Raw genomic sequence first — 20327 nt, 5'->3', positions numbered from 1 at the left:
CCACTTAGCAATAAAAAATCAAATTCCCATTTTGTACTTGCGCAATAACTGGCTGGTGGTAGGACTGCTGGAAAAGATCTGGGAGTTAGAGCGGATCACAAATTGAATATGAGCCAGCAATATGATGCCTTTGTGAAAAAGGCTAATACCACTCTGGGGAGTATTAACAAGAGTGTTGTATGTAAGATACAGGAGGTAATTGTTACACTCCATCTGGCATTGGTGAGGCATCAGCTGGAGTGCTGTGTCTAGTCTGGGGCACCACACTTTTACGAAAGATGTGGACAAATTGGAGCGAGGCCAGAGGAGGGCAACAAAAATGATCAAAGATTTAGAAAACCTGGCATGTGAGGAAAGGTTAAAAAAAACTGGGTATATTTAGTCTTGAGAAAAGACGACTGAGTGGGGACCTGATAAGAGTCTTCAAATATGGGAATGGATGCTATAAAGAGGACTACAATCAACTGTTCTCCTTTCCCACTGAAGATAGGACAAGAAGTAATGGCCTCAATCCGCAGCAAGGGACAGTTAGGTTCGATATTAGGAAAATCTTTCTACCTATAAGGATAGTTAAACACAGGTTAGCTAGGGAGGTTGTGGAATCCGTCATTGGAGATTTTTATGAGTAAGTTAAACACCTCTGAGGGATAATCTAGGTTTACTTGGTCCTGTCTCAGCATGGGGGGTTAGATGAGATGACCTTCGAGATCCCCTCCAGCCCCATATCTCTACAGTCCGGGCCTCTTACATTTTTGGCAGCCCTGCAGTGAATAAAACTGGCTTCCCGTTTGTTTCAAATACTTCACATATCTTTCCCATAGGATAGGTGGCATTTTAAAGATACTGAGTTTGTGCATTTTCTTCTCCCAACAGGAACCGAATGTTATTCCCTAGAATTCACCCTGCAGGGCAGATGGAAGCGTAAAGTATCAGGGGTGTATCTTGTTGCAGCTCTCCTTCATGGGGAGGAGAACTCTACTTTCCCAATGGCATTCTGAACTTCCCCCAACTCCTGTTGAGAGGATCTGATGGGTAGCTGAAGATCCCAAGCAGCCCAGTACTGTCACTGGGGTATCAGCCTGAGAAGCAAGCCCCCAGTCTTGCAACTGGCTTCAAAAGGGCAGACCCCTGCATTTTAGTCAATACAGAGGCAGGTCTAAATGCAGGAGCACCCCTATCAGTGTAGCGGAGCGTTATTCTTACTGCGCTTGACAGAAGACTGGGGTATTGGTTGATCTGTCCTTCCGACAGGTAGAGGAAAGGGAAGAGGAACAGGTTTCAAGCAGTCAGAAGACAAAGAAAAAATCAGCATCCTCTATTGCTCTGCCCTGTCCCAGAAATGCCTGACGTTATCTGGTTTGCGGTGAGCCACGGCTGGGGTGCCAATAGACATGGGTTGGGACGAGGCACAGCTCAGAGATACGGCAGCCTATCAGTGCAAGAGTAGGCTGTGTTCCTCGCTGCCATTCTCCGGCTCCATGCTCAGCTCCACAGTGAACAAGCACCAATGAAAGGGGAAGTGCAGAATACGAAATAAGACAGTAAAGCACTGACAAAGGGAGGGGAGAGGAGAGAGCTCCCTCCACTTTGTCTCTCCAGCTAAGGCAAACAATCTTGGCACCTCGCAGCTGCAGGAGGCAAATGGGAGTTATATCGTTAACAGCATGACCACCAGCCTGCTGCGATCCTGAAGCGAAGCACAGCTGCAGCAGCCTGATGTGACCATAAAATGGAGCATGGCATGATGCTATCCCCAACACCTGGAAGGCACGACTGACGCACGCTGCATGTTAGCAGAGGCAGATAGCATAGGCTGGCATGAAGCAGGTGAGCCCAACTGATCAGCTTTCACATTACTTATTGCACAGCATAGATCCACCTCCCCACTTCCACTTCCCTCTTGTGGTGTTTCATCAAGAGGTGGTAGAGGCTCCACCCCCTTCCCCACCTGTCATCTAAAGCCCTCCATTCTGTCAATCAACATCCATTACCTCATTAAGCTGCTTGTCCAAACTCCTACACAGATCAACTCCAGGCTGCAGCATCCACTGCAGTCACTGGGCGTTCCCACCTGCCCTCCCCTGCTGTCTGTTGCTCCTGAAATGACTTCCAAGCCTTCCCTGAAAGCTCAATTACCAAGCTGTAGCAGAGCTGTGCTTCTCCCTCATGCACTGGATTTATCAAGGTTTGTCTCAGACCAAGCCCTCAGAGCAGGGATTCTCTCTCTCTGTACAGCACATGGTCCGCAATCAAACATATAAGCGATTAGGGCAAAGTAGCTTGTTTTCCTCTGACCTCCACTTCTCTCACTTAGTGCACAGCAGTAAGAATTCACTCTTTACTCAAGGCACGGCGCAGCTTTCCCTTGTTTCTCTACTAACCAAAGGCACTGCACACAGCCGTGAAAATAAGGCCTGAGCATCCAACGGAGTTTTCAGATTTTTGCATAAAGCTCGTAAAAATGTAAAGACTTGATGGTGAGGAAGCTTCAGCTGACTGAGGCTGCTCCCCTTCAGTATAGCACAGCAGGCGAGACAGGCAAGGAACATGAACTAGGCCAATTCATGTTGATTTCACCCACCTGAGCCCTGCACACCATTGGTTACTGAAGACCTAAGCCTCTTTCAAGACAGTCACGTTGAACCTGCCTCCTCACAAACAGGCAGGTGTTAGAAGTGAGCTAGCAGTAGAACAGGTGAGGATGGAGGCTCAGGAGATTGAGAGTGTGGCCGCGGAGCCCCTTCACCTCTAGGGCACCAGTTCACAGCCAGTCTTTGGGGGTAGGGGTTTGCACATGACCAACAACAGTTTGCAGTGGCCGTGCAGCACTTTACCTGGAATACCCCAGTAGGGCTCAATCCTCCTGGTCCTGTGGGTAAGGGGGTTAAGACTCAGGCGACCTGGGTGCAGGTCCTAGCTCTGACAGAGACCACTTGCATGACCATGGGCAAGTCACATCTCTCTGTGTCTCAGCTCCTATCTGTAAAAGGGGAAGGACACCTCCCCGCCTGCCAGGTGCATGTGAAGATGGAGTTAGGTGTCAGCAAGGAACTCCGATAACCCAGCCATGAGGGCCGTGTCAGTGCCCAGCTAGCCTAGACAGTCCTTGCCCATGGCTGCTCCAAAGCCAAGACTCGACTCCTACGTTAAATCAGCATTTAATTTGTTCCAAAATGCACTATTTCATGTGAATTGCAGTTTAGATCTAAACCCTGCCCTCCCCTTTAAAAAAAAAAACAACAGTCACCAACCTCCCCCACGAGGTGCAAGTCCCCTGAAGTTAGCCTGTAACAAATATCAAACACAAAACAAAGGCTGAAATGCTTTAGAATCACGACAATGTACAAAAAAAAAAGAGTAAAATACAACCTGAAACTGTTCAAGTTCAGAAAGGCTAGTAAAGTCCATCGTTTCAGCAAGGGGATGTCACTGCCACGCCTGTCAGCGGGTTCTGGGCCCCTGGCCTGCCACCAAGCCACACCGGCTCCTCTTCCACACCACACACCACCTCCAAGGAAGATTTACGGTATCATGCTTTAAAGATTTCAGGAAGGGAACAATTCACAAGCAGCCCTGGAAGGATGCAGACACACTGAGAAGGAACATGACTTCCAGTAGGTCCCCAGACACCTGTAACACAGAGGGTTCGAGAGAGAGCCACTTCCTTCCTCCTTGCCGTGCTGAAGCCTCACCGCTGTAGCCTAGTTCTTTAAATCAGTGGCAGATTAAAAGGCTTAAGGGCAGTAAACAGGTTAGTGAACACAGCCCAGCACTGGATCTCACCTTCACAGAGTGAGGGAAAGTGTGAATTAAAATACAGAGGGGCCTGGGGAAGGTGGAAGATTTCAACGTAGCGCTGCTCCTGGTCTAGTAATGGTTTGTCTTCCCCTTGGGATTGGAGAGATCTGTGTTGGTAGTTCTCTCTCCCCCAGCCTGGGGCTTCAATAGCCAAGTCCCAATTTTGGGATTCAGTCGGGTGCCATGGAAGACGTTATCTTGAACTCTAAATCACCATGGCAAACTCCTCGCAAGAGGGAGCACGGGCAGGCTGGCTGGGAGGGAGCAAAAGCTTCCACAGAGATTCTGTTCCCCTGGTGTCACAGGCTTTCTGCCCCTTGTGGCAATTATCTCTGGCTGAAAGTCCCTCTTTAAAGGCCTAGGAGAACAGGCGGCATCTTGGATGTGAATGAGATTTGCACACTGTAGCTTAGCCAGGTATGGCCGGTTTGGGGCTGTATTCAAACAGGGCTTTTGTATTTGCCAGCCTGGAGAGGACTGGCCCAGAACCCACCGAAAAGGAGACACGGAGCCTGTGTCGCTCCTTCTGTCGTCATTCATGGCTGAATGATGGCTACATGGCAGGGTCTAGTGGCGGCTGGAGACCAGCCCTTTGACTTTGGACATCTTTTTTGTGGGCTGCCTTTGCTCTGCATGAGGAGGGCACTCTCGCTCTGCCAGCTGCTGTTCCATCTCTTGTGCTGATGATGAGGCCGTGGCTTTTAATGTTTTCTTTATGTTTGTGACCTGGGTGAGAAGAGACAGCGAATCAGCATTTGCTTCTTCCACCCCCACTGCAGAGAGGAAGCCCCTTCCTAAGCACAGGATGGAAATGCCCTTGAGTTATAAGAGTAACTCCTCACTGGATACAAGTCTCCCCATGCACACACATTAAATCCTCTCAATCTGATTTTATTAGGTGTTAGTATTAACAACCTGTAGATGACCTGACCTGGTAATACTCGATGTTAGACCTGGTTCAGAGGCAACTGAGGGCTGCAGATATCTGCTACTAGACACCAGGAGTAGCACAGTGACAAGCAAGAAAGACTTTCCACTGCCTGACTGAAGGAGGCAGCCATCTCACCAGTGTGCAGACCTCCAGTGTCTCTTTACTGACAGGGAGTGCCTGGGATACGTGGGGAGGAAAAAGCTCCACACCTAGAACAGCTCTGCAGAGCGAGGGGAAGGGAAAATTATTCGCACCAATCAGCCAACTGATCCACAATTCTCCTCCAAGGTAGGAATGGAGGCTACCCTCAAGACCTGGGAGTGTTTGGCGAGCAAGCACACAGTGGTATGCTCCCCATGCACCAGGAAACAGTGGGAAGTACCATCTGCATAGCACCTCGCCCTCCAAACACCAGACCTCAGGGGGTGCCACGAAAAGAACTGGTGAACTGACAAAACAAATGTAGCCTGAAAGGAGCATAGAATTCAGGAGTCCAGACTCCCCAGGGCTAGAAACACCAGGCAAACCAAATGTGTCCTTACTATCAGGGGGTAGCTGTGTTAGTCTGTATCCACAAAAACAAGGAGTGTGGTGGCATCTTAAAGACTAACAGATTTATTTGGGCATAAGCTTTCGTGGGTAAAAAACCCACTTCTCCATGCATCTGAAGAAGTGGGTTTTTACCCACGAAAGCTTATGCCCAAATAAATCTGTTAATCTTTAACATGCCATCAGACTCTTCAAAGTGTCCTGGGCACCAGTCAAATCACTGCATATAAACAGCTTCAAAAGGCCAGCATGAACCTGCCGGGATGCAGGATTGCAAGAAATAAACCTCGAGCTAGAGTCTCAGGAGGACTGCTCTCACCTTTGCAGTTGTAGTTTTGTTTTCACAAGCAAATACAATTAGCAGAGACTAAAACTGTGTGCTTATGCTGCCCTCTGTTGGCCATCTCTTAATATTACAGGATTGGGGGAAAAACATTTTGGCTCAAATTTTCAAAAAGCGATTTCAGGATTCTGGGTGTCATTTTGGGGTACTCAAGTTGACAGATTAAATCAACCAGACTTTTAGAAATTGTTGAGGACTCATCCAGTGAACGTGAAATCTTTATTATGGGAGTTCACGTTGGGTACCCAAACTCACTAGCCAGTTTTGAAAATGTAGTCCCTTTTATCTATTCCTTGGGATGTCAGAGGGCTGTCCATATTTGTAAGGTTAACAGATGAGGCACTCTCAGTGATGGAAGCAGTTTTCAAACACACTTTTTGCAGCTACAATTTAGGGTTTCTAAGGAAAGAATTTACCACACTTTCACCACTTCAGATGGAATTCAGAGAGATGTCTAGGAATGGTTATGGAGAGATTTTTAACGACATTCCTAGGTTTACAATAAATCAACTATTTTTTCTTATTCCTTCTGGATTTTCATTATTTACAGTGAAAACGAAAGTTGTAGAAACATCAGATTTCCATCGTGTTTTGTGTGTTAAAAAATTAGTTTCCTAACAAATTAACACAAGGAGCTCCCAGCAAATTTACAAAGGATGACTCAGAAACCCACACATCACAAGGTCAGTGGTCAAATCTGTCTTAGCTCATCAGTGAAGCCAATATGGTTGTGGAGAGGAGGAATCCAAGTTCTTTCCTAGATGGTGCATCACAAGATTAGCACACCTGCTTGGCATGATTGTCAGTCTCCACCTAGCAGAAGCCCTGGACTGAATAGCATGGAGTGCTGCAAGGTAAGAATTGAGGGACATCGCAGTGCAGTGCAAGGAAAGTGTATCAAGCCACTGCTTCACACTACTGTTAGGGCATCAGCCTCAGAAGTGCTGTGCGCGAGATCTCATATTATTCCACTCCGATTAAGTGTTCATGTGCCAGCATAGATTTTACTTTTAAGATGGTCCTTTCTATAAGTCTTTTTTAAAATGTTTAAGAAGCTTCATTTAAAATTAAATTAAAATGCAGAGCCCCCCGGACTGGTGGCCAGGACCCGGGCAGTGTGAGTGCCACTGAAAATCAGCTTGCGTGCTGCCTTCAGCACACGTGCCATAGGTTGCCTACCCCTGCACTATGTGTTAGCCAGGCCCCTTAGTTTCTCACTTTAATAAGCACAGAAATTCACCAAGAGAAACTTGAAGGTGTATCTGACACTCATCACCACAGCAGACAGGAGTGATTCTACACTTACCTCTGTCTCTACCTGCTGCTGAGTTCGGTTGTGGTTCTCTTTGTACTGGTTGGCTCTAAGCACTTGCTGTTCGATTCCTAACAGAACCGCTTCACACCCATCACACCTGAAAATGTAAGAACACTCATGTGTTCAATGCTGGACAGTTTGAAAGGGACACTCAATTTGAACAAAACAAAACAAAAACACAGTTCTGTCTTAAAGTTATGGGGCTTATATTTAACATTAGCAGTGAAGATGATTAGAGCTGAAAGAACTGAGTGGAAAAAGATGTTTTATTCTATTGTTTCAGCGTTTACTTTGTGAAAAAAGGTTTGAGCATGCATCTACTCAGTTTTGCTGCTTTGCTGATGGCCAATCTAGGAGCTTACATGTGTACACGTCCTTGCGCCTGTAAGAAGATATTTGCCAGCAGCAGCAAAGCCAAACAAAAGAGGCAGCAGAGAGGTGTGAAGCAGGGGCTGGTCCCAGCACGTCTGGTGGAGTTGCTCTATTAGATTCACCGCTGAGAAGCCAAAAAACATGTTCAAACCTTTTTAAAAGGTCAGGAATTGCTACGTAAAGGGGGATAGATCAGAAACTGGGTTTTTTTTTAAGATTACTCAGAAAATCAAAGTCACACTGACAAGGTCCCCCTAAGAAATAAACGATCAGGGTGACAAGAACACTCCTCCACTCAATGACACTTTCAGCTCCCATTCACAGAGGGACGGAATGGAAAGGGACCTGAAGTGGGTTCAGAGTTGCACATCAAGCAATGCAGAAAGATCCAAGAAGATGCTGCACTCCTTCCTTGTAGTGAGGGGGAAGCAGGAGTGGAGAAGGGAAAAGGGAAAAACCAAGTGACCCAGGTTACCATACTTCCACAGCTACTTAATCTTTGTTATTTCTAATGCATCTGTAACAGCTAGGCAATGACTGTATTATGTAGTCAACTGGGAATCAGTCACAGTCCCTCTGGCCTAGAAAAGTGGCAAGTCTTTTGGGTAATGAACGAATCCTACAGGACTGAAAGGCGGATTACTGGAAACTTGATAAAAAAATACATGAGAGTAACCAGAACAAGATGGTCTCAGCCAAAAGCATGAGGCTGCTTCATCTCCAGAAAACAAGGGAGGCCTACAGAGATATCTGAAACACTTCAGGGGTGAAGTTTAAAGTACTGTGACTCTGAGATATAGTTTGTTACGATTTGCCTGAGTAATTCTCATCACCAGAGGATTAGCGGACAAATCTGTCTTTGTTGATCAGAAAAATTAATATGGTACCAGGAAGAAGGTATCATTCTACAAGATGTCTGTTTCTAGGCTGAGACCATGATGTCATTTTGGCATGACTGTAGGAGAGGCCCTAAAGCAAAGAGCCAAGGTAACTAAGGTAAGAACTGAGGTAACTTTAGAATCTGAAGCCAGTAGTACAATTGGATGTCCTACTATTACAGCATCTGTAAGAAATACTGGAGAGGGTATCAGGGTTTTTGTCCAGGAGGGAACCTTCGAGAAGTGACTTTTCATGGTGTAAGAGTGCTAATGAATGGAATATGCTGAAACTAAGCTAACATTTGATTCTTACAGGACTCAGAAAAAGCCAGGGCAAGCTATTTCCTTTGAGATATTCCTAAAAGGCAAATCAGACAAGGTGGAGGAGCCTCCTGCCTCACCATTCTTGGAGTGTTTTAACAATATTACTGATGTCCTTCTTCTGAATGTCTCTGCCGATACAGAAATCCACCTCCAGCACCTGGTTGCGCTGATCCAGTTTCCCCTGAATAATGTCTGTATACACAGCTTCAATGATTAGATCTTCCAGCTCCCTCAGATTCCTCATGTCCAGGTCTTTGAGCAGCACAGAGTAAGGAATGCACTAGAAACAGGAAATCCAAGAACAAATAGTCACTTGTGGGTCCAGAATGGAAAGTTGAGCATAGTCTGGAAGTAGGGTTAGTAGAAGCTTGCAATCAAACACATATTTATTGTACACACCCTCCAGGTAAACAGCGAGTGGGAAAGTATCAAATAGTATCAAAGGAAGCAGATACTATTAGGTTATGTCACACATAAGACATTCCAGTAAGCTTTTATTACAGTAAGTTCTGGGGAGTGAGTTGGGGTGGCAGCACTGTGGAAGGTAAAATAGTCAATTCCCTCCTCCACCCAGAATTGACAAAGATTTTCAAGAGCTAGATGGGTGAGTGGATCCCACCTCCATTAGCCAATCTGATTTCTCCTCCCAGAATGCCCATTTCTTGCTCTTTATAGAGCTGTTCAGCCATTCCAAGCTCTCACTCCTTGGAAGTCCTTCATAAGTTACTGAATCCCATGAATACAGGGGAGCACTGTACATTGCAGGTAATTTTCCAGTCACAGGTTTTCCAGAGCACACATGCAGCCTAAAGCAAACCCGAGTACAATATTTGGATGCCACTTGCAGAAATGGCTGGCATTACTTAGCTAAGATTTCTATATTTTACCTTCATTCTGGCAGCCAAGCTTACAATAGTTAAGTGTTTTAGCTTGTTCTTCTGGGCCGCCGTTAACTCTGGCAGGTTATCCTTGTTTGCTGTTCAATGTAAAAAAAAAATTGAGAACAAAGTTACAGATTTTCCTTCAAGAATTAAACAAAACCTTCAGATCAAAGTCTTCGACTGAGTTGCACCCTAGAAGTTAGTAGTACTAAGTACTACTCCTGCTACGAAGGGGTGCTATTGAGAAGACAGTACTGCCATAAGTAACAGCTGGACCATACCCAAAGAGAAACAGAGGCAGAATTAAAAACAAGTCAGTTATTAACTGTTCTAATTCCAAAACCAGAACCACAAAAATACAGAACATAATTCACATGTCTACAGGTGAAATACTGCCAAGACATATGGTTAATATTTTGTTTCCAAGACCAAACTATTTGTCCTCTGTCAGTAGGCGCATGCTAATAAAACTTTGGACTTTGGTTTCACCAGCTGTAAAATATGGATGATACTTACTTCTTTGAAGAGCTTGGGGACTATGCATGAAAGTGTCAAACATCAGATTCATGGAGAGAAGAGACATTATTAATCTAGATTCTTCTATGGCCATTTTATCACTGCAGTATCCACATGCCTCTAGTGTATTCACAAACAGAAAGAAGGCTGGCTGCTTTCAAAAGCAAAGGTGCTCTTTGGAATATGTGTGTTAATGAAAGAGTTAGTATTTCCGTGACACTAAGGTTATCTTATCCATCTCACCCAATTCTTTCCATTTTGGCCTCCTCTGTCCTGTATCCATTTTTATATGGAAGGCGGTGATTACTCTCTCCCTTACTATCTTACTTTTCAATAGAATCTTCCATGGGAAGGGGAAGCTTAAGTCAAGGATATTAGTGAACATCCCTACTCTTACAAGTTGTGCCCCAGGATCTAACACTCATGCAGAGCAGACTGGTCCTCTAACTGATCACATCTAGAGACCCACAGACTGCAAAGAATTCATGAAGCTTGTGCTGGCTCCATATCTACCGGAGCTTTCACTTCAATACATCTACTAACGCTGTTCTCCAGATTTTACAACTCAAGTGCTCAGATACTACTTTGATGGGCATCAATGACACCCTGGACAGAATTATTTGTAAAGCGTTGTGATATTCTAGATTCAGGTTGCTGCTCACAAATATTAAGTACTGCACTGAACTGCATCAGAATTGAAGTGTAAGCACAAAGGTATGGCAAGGTTGGAATGAACCTTCAGACAGACACGCTATCCTGATTCAGATTTGGTGCCTTTGAAATTATATACAAGTGGCTATTTCCAAGGCGGCATCCTGGTGGACATGTCTTTAGTTTGCTTTACCACATGAAGAGGTTATAGAAGCCTAGGAGCAAGATAGGTCTTTTGCATGACACCCTTCTTGAGCACAGCCAATGGTTTCCAAGCAAGAAGGCTCTCTGGCCTGTTTTAAGGCTGACTAGAAAAGCTGTTCTTTTTTGAGATTACTCCCTTTGTAACTAGTTTCTCAGTAATGCAAAAACACAGCAAAGCCTAGACCACAGCACAGGTTTAGTTCCTGCCAAGTATTTCCCAAACAAAGATGTTTAAGACATTCAAGTGGAGAAAAGCAACTCAACCCAGTCAAATTGTGACATTGATAATTACACTTCTAAGAACTCACTAGTAGATGCAGTGCTTTTATTTAAACAGATACGAGGGGCCAGTTTCCAAAGACAGACGTGCAACTGTGTGTGAAAAGCATATGCAACTGTGTCCCTAATCTGCACGCAAAATTATCACAACAAACTGGACTTTTGCATATAGAAACGGACTATTTGTCTAATAGCCTATGCACACACACAAATACTGTATTTGTGCACAGACACATTCACTACACAAAACATGACACAAGCTTGTTTACCAAGTTTCAATTCAGAATGGATTTTCAAGACTAGGTTACAAACCCCTGAAAGGGGAGATTCTCTAATCGGTACCACTCTAATTTCAAAAGAGATGGAGAGTTTGTCCTCTGGAGAATGAGTATCTTTTGAATCTTAGGAAGAGAGCGTGAATACCGGTGCAAGTCAATTCATGTCACAGTGACTCAGCCCAAGAGAGGCTGGTAAAATGCCCACTCTAAACGTCTAGACCAGCACGTAACAGTCTGGCTATTGCTGTTCTTCCATAGTCAGATGAAAAAAAGATTTACATAAGAACGGCCATACTGAATTAGACCAAAGGTCCATCCAGCCCGGAATCCTCTCTTCCAACAGTGGCCAATGCCAGGTGCCCCACTGGGAATGAACAGAACAGGTAATCAGCAAGTGATCCATCCCATTACCCATTCTCAGCTTCTGGCAAATAGAGACAAGGGACACCACCCCTGCCCATCCTGGCTAATAGCCATTGATGGACCTATCAATTAATTAGTTTTCTCCACATGGCTTAACATAAGACATAAGATTGCCGTACGAGTCAGACCAAAGGTCCATCTAGCAAGTATCTGTCTACCGGACTGTGGCCAAATGCCAGGTCCCGAGGCAGTTAATAACAGGTTACTGATCAAGCTGATCTCTCTCCTGCCACACATCTCTCCTCTAACAAACAGAGGCTAGGACACCATTCCTTACATGCCTGGCTAATGCATTTATGGACTTACCACCATGAATTTATCCAGTTCTCTTTTAACGCTGTTTATAGTCCTAGCCCTTCACAACCATCTCGGTAAGGATTCACAGGTTTGACTGGCTTGCGTGAAGAAGAACTTCTTTTATTTCTCTTGAACTGTGCCTATGAATTTCATTGGTGACTCCAATTTTGTATTTATGGGAATAAGTCAAATAATTTTTCCTTATCCATTTCTCCACATCCTCATGCTTTTTATTACTTGTCATATCCCCTTAGTCTCTCTTTTCCATGTTTGTATATGTGTTCCACCTCTATTATCCTCATAGGGGACCCTCTCCAACCCCCTAATTGTCCTTGAATGCTCCTTTAGCATCTCAATCGTCCAGTGGCCCCACTGGTTGTTTAGCAGGCTTCCTGCTTCTGATGCATTTAAAAAAATTTTGCTAAAACTTTGAGTCTTTGGCTAGCTGTACTTCAAATTCTTTTTTGGCCTTCCTAATTAATTTTTTTACACTTCATTTGCCAGAGTTTATGCTCCTTTCTATTTTCCTCACTAGGATTTAACTTCCACTTTTTCAGGGATGACTTTTTGCCTCTCACTGCTTCTTTTACTTTGTTGTTTAGCCACGGTGGCTCTTTTTTGATTCTCTTACTATGTTTTCTAATTTGGGAGACACATTTAAGTTGAGTCTCTATTGTGGTGTCTTTAAAAAGTTTCCATGAAGCTTGCAAGGATTTAACTTTTGGTGCTGTGCCTTTTAATTTCTGTTTAACTAACTGCTTCATTTTTGTGTAGTTCCCCTTTCTGAAATTAAATGCTACAGTGTTGAGCCTCTGTGGTGTTTTGCCCACCACAGGGATGTTAAATTTAATTATATTATGGTCACTATTACCATGTGGTCCAGCTATATTCACTTCTTGGACCTGATCCTTGCTTCACTGAAGACTAAATCAAGAATTGCCTCTATTCTTGTGGGTTCCAGGACTAGCTGCTCCAAGAAGCAGACATTTAAGGTGTCAAGAAACTTTCTCTCTGCATCCCATCCTGAGGTGCCGTGTACCCAGTCAATATGGGGATAGTTGAATTCCTCCATTATTATTGAGTTTTTTGTTTTAATAGTCTCTCTAATCTCCCTGAGCATTTCACAGTCACTATCACCATCATGGTAAGGCGTTCGGTAATATATCCCTACCAATATATTCTTATTATTCAAGCAAGAAATTACTATCCACAGAGATTCTAAGATACAGTTTGGTTCATTTAAGATTTTTACTTCATTTGATTCTAGGCTTTCTTTCACATATAGTACCACTCCCCCACCAGCATGACCTATTCTGTCCTTCTGATATATTTTGTACCCTGGTATTACTATGTCCCATTGATTATCCTCATTCCACCAAGTTTCTGTGATGCCTATTATATCAACATCCTCGTTTAATATGGGACACTCTAGTTCACCCATCTTATTATTTAGCTTCTAGCACTGGAATATAAGCACTTTTAAAACGTGTCACTTTTTACCAGTCTTCCATTACAATTGAATGATGCAATTGAATGAGACTTTTTTTCATTTGACTGTTTCTCATCAGATCCCACCTATATTTTATCTTTCATGCTCTCCTCCTTACTAGGACATAGAGAATCTCTACTAGTAGATCCTCCCCTAAGGGATGTCTCTGTCCAAACCACGTGCTCCTCCGCATATGTTGGCCTTCCCCCAGCCCTTAGTCTGAAAACTGCTCTAAAATCTTTTTAATTTTAAATGCCAGCTGTCTGGTTCCATTTTGGTTTAGGTGGAGCCCATCTCTCCTGTATAGGCTCCCCCTTTCCCAAAAGTTTCCCCAGTTCCTCATAAATCTAAATCCCTACTCCCTACACCATCATCTCGTCCACGCATTGAGACCCTGCAGTTCTGCCTGTCTAACTGACCGCATGTGTGGAACTGGAAGCATTTAAGAGAATGCTACCATGGAGGTCCTGGACTTCAATCTCTTACCTAGCAGCCTAAATTTGACCTCCAGGACCCCCTCCTATTCTTCCCTATGTCATTGGTACCCACATGTACCATGACCACCGGCTTCTCCCCAGCACTAAACATAAGTCTATCTAGATGCCTCGAGAGATCCACAACCTTTGGACCAGGAAGGCATGTCACCATGCAGTTCTCCTGGTCATCACAAACCCAGCTATTTAATGATTGAATCACCCATTACTAGTACCGGTCTCTTCCTAATAACTGGAGTTCTCTCCCTCAGAGAAGTATCCTCAGTGTGACAGGATACCACATTATCATCTGGAAAGAGGGTCTCAACTATGGGTTCATTTCCCTCTGCTCCAGTTCGATGCTCTCCTTCCCCGAGACCTTCATCTTTCTCAGTAGCACAGAGGCTGTCACACCGGGAATGGGACCATTCCACTGTGTCCCAGAAAGTCTCATCTATGTACCTCTCTGTCTCCCTTAAACCAGCTCAACCACCCTGGTCTCCAAAGCCTGTACATGGTCTCTGAGGGCCAGGAGCTCCTTGCACCGAATACACACATAGGGCAGGTAATCATACGTGCTGAATTGGGTGCAATAAACTGGGTAGCCCCACTCATCCAGAAAGCCTCTGACAGATAGAATTTTACCCTTAGATCCTTTCAACCTGCCACATTCACAGAGACATCACACACTTGGGTAAGTTAGCTACCTTGAGCTTTCTGGCTAGAAAAATGAAAAGCTGCACAAGCTAGTTCTGAAGAGACTGCATTATCCCTACTCACAGACCATTAAATTGTCACCAGGTTCTTAGAGCATTTGCAAAGTGCAATCTCTTACCTACGTAATCTGGATAAGTTCCGTAAGCAAACAGGTTCAGCAACTGGAAATAAGCAGCATTAGGCCCTTCAGCAAGCTGAAGAGGAGGGAAGCAAAAGAAATCTTACATAAGCCAATAATGACCAATAGGATATTGGTATACAGCTTCTCCACAGAGTTGTTTTTAATTCCACACAGAATATGTAACTTTTCAAAAATACATAAAAGAAGGGCTATTTTCAGTTGTCAGAGGGTTGGACCTTTCCAAAGTCATGTAATCAGCACTACATTTCAGTAGTGTAGAATCAGGATGATACAGCCAATTCCATGTACACCTCTACCCGATATAACATGAATTCGGATATAACGAAGTAAAGCAGTGCTCCGGGGGGGAGCTGTGCACTCTGGCGGATCAAAGCAAGTTCGCTATAACACAGTTTCACCTATAACACAATAAGATTTTTTGGCTCCCGAGGACAGCGTTATATCATGGTAGAGGTGTATTAGAACTTGAATTTAGCTTATAGAGTCAGCTGCTTCATGCAGCATCTTAAGAGAGAAAATGAAGAATGTGTCCCCTTAAATTCAGCTGCGTATTCTTAACACATGACAGATGAGCAGATTATGGTGCTGGCTGGTTAAGAATCCTTACTGGACACTGGGAAGCTGAGACAGTTAACCTGCAAAACCACAAACAATCTCAAAGCAAAGCAGGTTAGAGCATTTGAAGTTGTCTGCCTCAAAGTTCTGTACATCCTCTGACAAGCAAATATTGCACTGGAACAACAGCTGTTACACTAGCTTGGGTTGGTATTTCAGTTCTCCTAATCTACATGATTTGCTGCATGAAAAAACTGGGAGGAAACTGTTGATGGCATTTTTGTCCATGCACAAAAGTCTGTTTGGAAAGCTGAGCTTCCTGTGTGCCATACTGCCATAACTGCAATCAGTAGAGGTGCTGGAGCTAGATCTCACTCATTGTAAGAGACAGAGCTGCTAACAGAGTGTTCTCTAGGAGGGCTCTGGGATTCTGAAACTTGCTCCCCATTTTCCTCTGACACAGACCAAACGTGGTGATCTTCTGGGCAAGCTGCAAAATACAGCTGTGACAGGAGTTTTAGAGAAGGCTAAAGGTATGCTTCCCAGAACAATGATGGAATATAAAGGAGCTTTTTTGCTGGTGACTGGCTGGCTGAAATACTAGTTTAAATGATTATTTTAGTGTTACTGAAATTTTATTATATTAAGAGTTACAAGTTAGGAAGCCTGGAGCCTTGCATAGGCATTTTATTATTTAAATCCAAATAAATACATATGACAAAAGCGATCCCCGCATGTATACCAGGTCCTCACAATTCTCTGTAAATCTGTCATTTTGACTCAGGGCTTGATAGAAGCATTGGAAAACTGTGGTAAATTGTGTCAGGCTCTCTCCAAGATGAAGATTTTGCCATCCTAGTCTACTATGTGCATGGAAATTCCTAGGAGCATTAAACTGAGGGGTGGTGGGGGAGAGAAAAGAGATAGAAACGTAACTCTTACCTCTTGCACGTTTGTTAACTCCAACAGCTCACCAAAGACATAAACCCCAGGAGCCTCTAGCACTTGGTTTATCAAAGCAGTCAGAGCTGATCCGTTGGTGCCTTTGGCTAATAAAATAAACTGCTCAAGAAGATTGCAGAATGGTTTCTGTTCTCCTGCCATTCTAGGTTTTTCAATCTGCCAAAAAAGAAATGGTTTTGATGACTCTTTCCTCCACCTTTGTGCAACGCGCTGCTTAGAAGTGGATCAGGAAGCACGTCCAGGATGGTACCATTGCACACTTAACTTTGCCTTGTTTTTTATGATAATTCAGTGCTAGTGATGAGTGCAAGACTAAGCCCTGGAGGCCAAAGTCCTATTTAGTCACAGAGCAGCAGCAGCTCAGGCACTAGCTTTAAAAGCGTCCTGCACACTGTCCTACCAACGTGCCTCACCGATGCCCTGAAAGGGCTCCTCCAGGACTAGGAAGGGGGGTTCAGATTCCATGGCCAATTCAGGCTTTCAATTCTTTTGAGACTGCCAAGTGGTGACAACACTGGTGGTGGGTTTTGTGAGATTCCTTCCAGCTCACAACTCATTACACAGCAAACGAACAGCAACTGATTTAACCTATATATATAGTGCATCTGTCCCAATAGTATCTGAATACCTGTCAGTTAACAAGGCAGGAACATAGAACTCCAACTGCTTTCACAGCCAAAGAGGGGGAAATGAAAAAGCTCTGTCACTAGTGTACTTGGTTACAGTGCATCTTTGCCAACAGAGCACAGTTACATTGATTTGTGTTAATTACAAGGTTTACATGATTAAAAAAAACAACCCTCTCTTTATGAAGGTAAATCTTTGTCTTCAGTTTTGGTCCAATACATTTGACCTGTTTCTTCACTCTGAGCATTATAATTTGGGCTCTGAAATGTTAAATCCAGTTACCAGAAGAAAATAAATAAATGTGGTAAAATACAAGTCATGTGCACGCTACAGTGAACTTGATCTCCTAAGCCCTGAATCACTATTGGATATGATTTTTTCATGTTATATTTACAAAGGACATATTCTGGTGACAATTTTAAGATCTTGTTGTTAACCTTTCTGTCTGCATTAGTCCCACTAGGGGTTCTGGGTGGGCTTATACTGCCTACACTGAAGCATAGGCTGCTGCAGCTTTACTACTCCACTATCCAAGCAAGTTAGATTAAAGTTAGTTCACATAGGTCTACTTGAGCTGCCATCACACTCTGTGTTGGCAGTATAGTTACCCTGTGTCTCCAAATACATCTAAGGGGTAAATCAGTTTTATCATCTGCTTTCACAGAAAAGGAAACTGAGGCACAAAGTGGTCAAGTGACTAACTCAAGATCACACAGGGAACGTGATAGAACTGTGAATGAATGCAGATTTCATGGCTCCCAGGCATTTCCCTTAAGCACAAGACTATCCTCCAAGGCACTACAAGTGCTGAATGTGTTGTACAAGATTGTAACAGTAGGTTTTCCTGGTACTGTTGTGAAAGTTGTGCAAAGTCTCCACCTCTTTTATTTTTAAAATCACAGCTGACAGAGGCACCATAGTGTTACTTTCTGGTTCCCAGGTATCATTTGAGGCTACCAGATTAAGACTAAATAGATTTTTTTTAGCCTGATGAAAAGCGATTGCTATGTAGATGAAAGAAATATTTTAAGGTAATTTATCAAAGGACAATCAGCATCACAAATGCAGCATGAAATTATGGCTGCCCTATATGAGACATTCGCTTCCTCCAGCTTATTTTTTGCGTGACCTATGAAACAGCATAACTTTGTACTTATGTACTTTCATCAGTAGCTCTCAAAATGCTTTCCAAGACTAGGTAAGCATTATTATCCACATTTTACAGATGAGTAAACAGACTCGAAGGTGAAAGAGTTTGCTCAAGAACATAGCGAGTCGGTGAGAGATGGATACTGAGCCCAGATCTTTTGACTCATTTCCAGACCCTAGACAATGGGTCAGGGCTATCTTCCTGGAAGAAATTGATCATTTACCAATTTTGCTGGATTCTTTCCTTGGATCTGTTCTGCTGTCCACACTCCAGATTGCACTCTTCCACACAGACAGTTATGTACACACTTTTCTGGAAGTGCCATCCCCAGGACCAGGTTGATAGCACAGAAGCAAATGGCAAGCCTGGCATGAATGGCCCAGTGGAAAAATCATTCATTATTTCTTCTTCAGTTTCCTAAGAACTGAGGTAGCTAGGTTTTGTTTTCAGTTCAAATGAGGCTGGCAAGCCATACACCCAGTATTTTCAATTGCACAGTCGCACTTGTCTCATAGTCACATTTCACTTGTCCATACCCTGTTTTTGGTTGCCTAGGCTGGTGCACAACAGGATTTTTCCACCCTATTTGTCAAACTTCACATTTCAGGTACATTTTTATCTTTCCAATACAGAACCGTGCATGTTTGCTGCCTGAAAGCTCCAGAGACACATGTGCAGTACTCATTGCCTGGATTTCTTCCTTCCACAAGTCCTAAGGCAGGGTCAAGTCAAACTGACCCTCAGGAGTGAAAGGGAAAAGAACATATAGACTTCCCACAGCGACATACTATTCAAAGATCAGAGCATCTAGGGCTAGGGTCAGTGTGAATGCAAGGGAGAAAGGAGGGGGTTTCCTGGATGTAGCAGGCAAACCACTCAGCACAACAAGGGTTAAAGCTGAATGTACTGTGTATCTTCTGTGTAGAACTATTTGCCTCCAACAGGGGGAGCATAACAGAGGTCTCTGCAAATGCCCACGTGTTTAGATCATAATCAGAAACTAATTCAAACTGGCAAAGGGCTGGAAGGAAAATAAGGAGTCCTGGAGACAGAAACCTCTCATTGCACAGGACACATAAATATTAAAGGCGGACTCAAATTACAGGGCTCACACCTACAGTCAGACAAAGCTACCACTTCACACCAAGCACTGGTGAACCTGAAGGCAACAAGGAAACTCCTAGTTTACACCAGAGCACATTGACCCCGTCTTCTCCACCAAAGTAGTAGAGAGTGAAAGTGTAGGTGGCAAGAAAGATCCTCTCTCCACCCCGATGTAGATGGAAAGGAAGGGGACAATGAAGATCCCAAAGACCCATGGGGGGCCCAGTCAGGGAAACCCCTCTCCCGGGGCAGTTCAGGGGAGTTCAGGGGGAGCCCTGTCAGGGAGACCCCTTGGCCTGGGGTATGTTAGAGAAGAGAAAGGTCCAGGGGAGCCCAGTCAGGGAGTCCCTCCCCCGGGTTAGATTAAAGGGGGTCTATGGGGGGCCCAAAGGGAGATCCCCCCCCTCAGGGGTAGCTCACAGAAGGGAGGGTTCATGGGGGGGCCCAGCCACGGAGACCCCCGATAGCTGTGAGGGGGCGATGGGAGCCCAGACAAGGGGAGTTGCGGGGGAGGCGTCGATGGGGAGGCCTCGTCCCCTTAGCCGGGAGAGCCCCGGTAGCCATGGGGGTGCTCGGGGGCGGGGACGCCGAGAGCGGGGAATGGAAGCGCGGGCGGGGAGCCCCCTCGGGCCGCCCTAGAGGCTGTGGGAGCGGAGCGGGGGGGTTACCTGCCTGCTCCGGCAGCCTCCGTCCGGCTCCCGGCGCCTCCCCTGCTGCTCCTCAGGCCGCCATGACAGCGGCGCCGACGTCCTGCGCTCAGCTCGTTCCCCCGGCCCCCGCCGCCCGCGCGCCGAGTTCCGAGCACCGCCGGGCCGGGCTCTCCGGGACAGGTGCAATGGGCGCCCGCGTCCCGCGCGGGCGAGCGGTCACGGCAACGACGGGCGCTGGCGCCGGCTCGGGGGCAGGCACCAAGGTCAGGCTGGGACAGGGTTCAAGGGAGCTCATCTGAAGCGTGTACTGGCGCTTGCCTCACTGTGTAGGGTCAGTAAGGTCAGGCTGGGGTCAGGGTCAGACAGTCAGATAGGAGTCAGGGTAAAACGTTCTGAGTTTCTTATGGCCATTCGTTAT

At 44.9% G+C, this 20327-nt stretch overlaps 2 protein-coding genes across 5 annotated transcripts in view; both read right to left on the bottom strand.

Moving 5' to 3' along the window:
• The window catches only part of DIS3L2 (DIS3 like 3'-5' exoribonuclease 2), a 404569-nt gene that overhangs the window by 309972 nt on the left and 74270 nt on the right, over positions 1 to 20327 (bottom strand). The window lies entirely within an intron of this gene.
• Positions 3143 to 20011, bottom strand: COPS7B (COP9 signalosome subunit 7B). 4 transcript variants are annotated; one of them, XM_032803874.2, is made up of 7 exons: positions 19928 to 20011; positions 16358 to 16534; positions 14837 to 14912; positions 9398 to 9486; positions 8588 to 8790; positions 6928 to 7033; positions 3143 to 4524 (listed from the first exon to the last, which is right to left on the bottom strand). In XM_032803874.2, the coding sequence occupies exons 2-7, from the start codon at positions 16517 to 16519 to the stop codon at positions 4366 to 4368; spliced, it is 795 nt and encodes a 264-aa protein (XP_032659765.1). In that variant the 5' UTR covers positions 16520 to 16534; positions 19928 to 20011; the 3' UTR covers positions 3143 to 4365. The 4 variants fall into 4 exon arrangements, with proteins under 4 accessions (XP_032659765.1, XP_032659767.1, XP_074924446.1 ...); XM_032803876.2 differs by having other exon boundaries at positions 19932 to 20009; XM_075068345.1 differs by lacking the exon at positions 14837 to 14912 and having other exon boundaries at positions 19932 to 20009.

This window comes from Chelonoidis abingdonii, chromosome 8, assembly GCF_003597395.2.
Source record: "Chelonoidis abingdonii isolate Lonesome George chromosome 8, CheloAbing_2.0, whole genome shotgun sequence".
Taxonomy (NCBI): Eukaryota; Metazoa; Chordata; order Testudines; family Testudinidae; genus Chelonoidis; species Chelonoidis abingdonii.
This window is presented reverse-complemented; position numbering and strand designations above follow the sequence as displayed.

Coding starts and splice junctions, on each gene's coding strand:
- COPS7B (XM_032803874.2), bottom strand. CDS start 16,519: ATGGCAGGAGAACAGAAACCATTCTGCAATCTTCTTGAGCAGTTTATT. Junction 14,913..16,357: donor AGTTAACAAACGTGCAAGAG/GTAAGAGTTACG, acceptor CCTCCTCTTCAG/CTTGCTGAAGGGCCTAATGC. Junction 8,791..9,397: donor GCTTGGCTGCCAGAATGAAG/GTAAAATATAGA, acceptor TCCTGTTTCTAG/TGCATTCCTTACTCTGTGCT.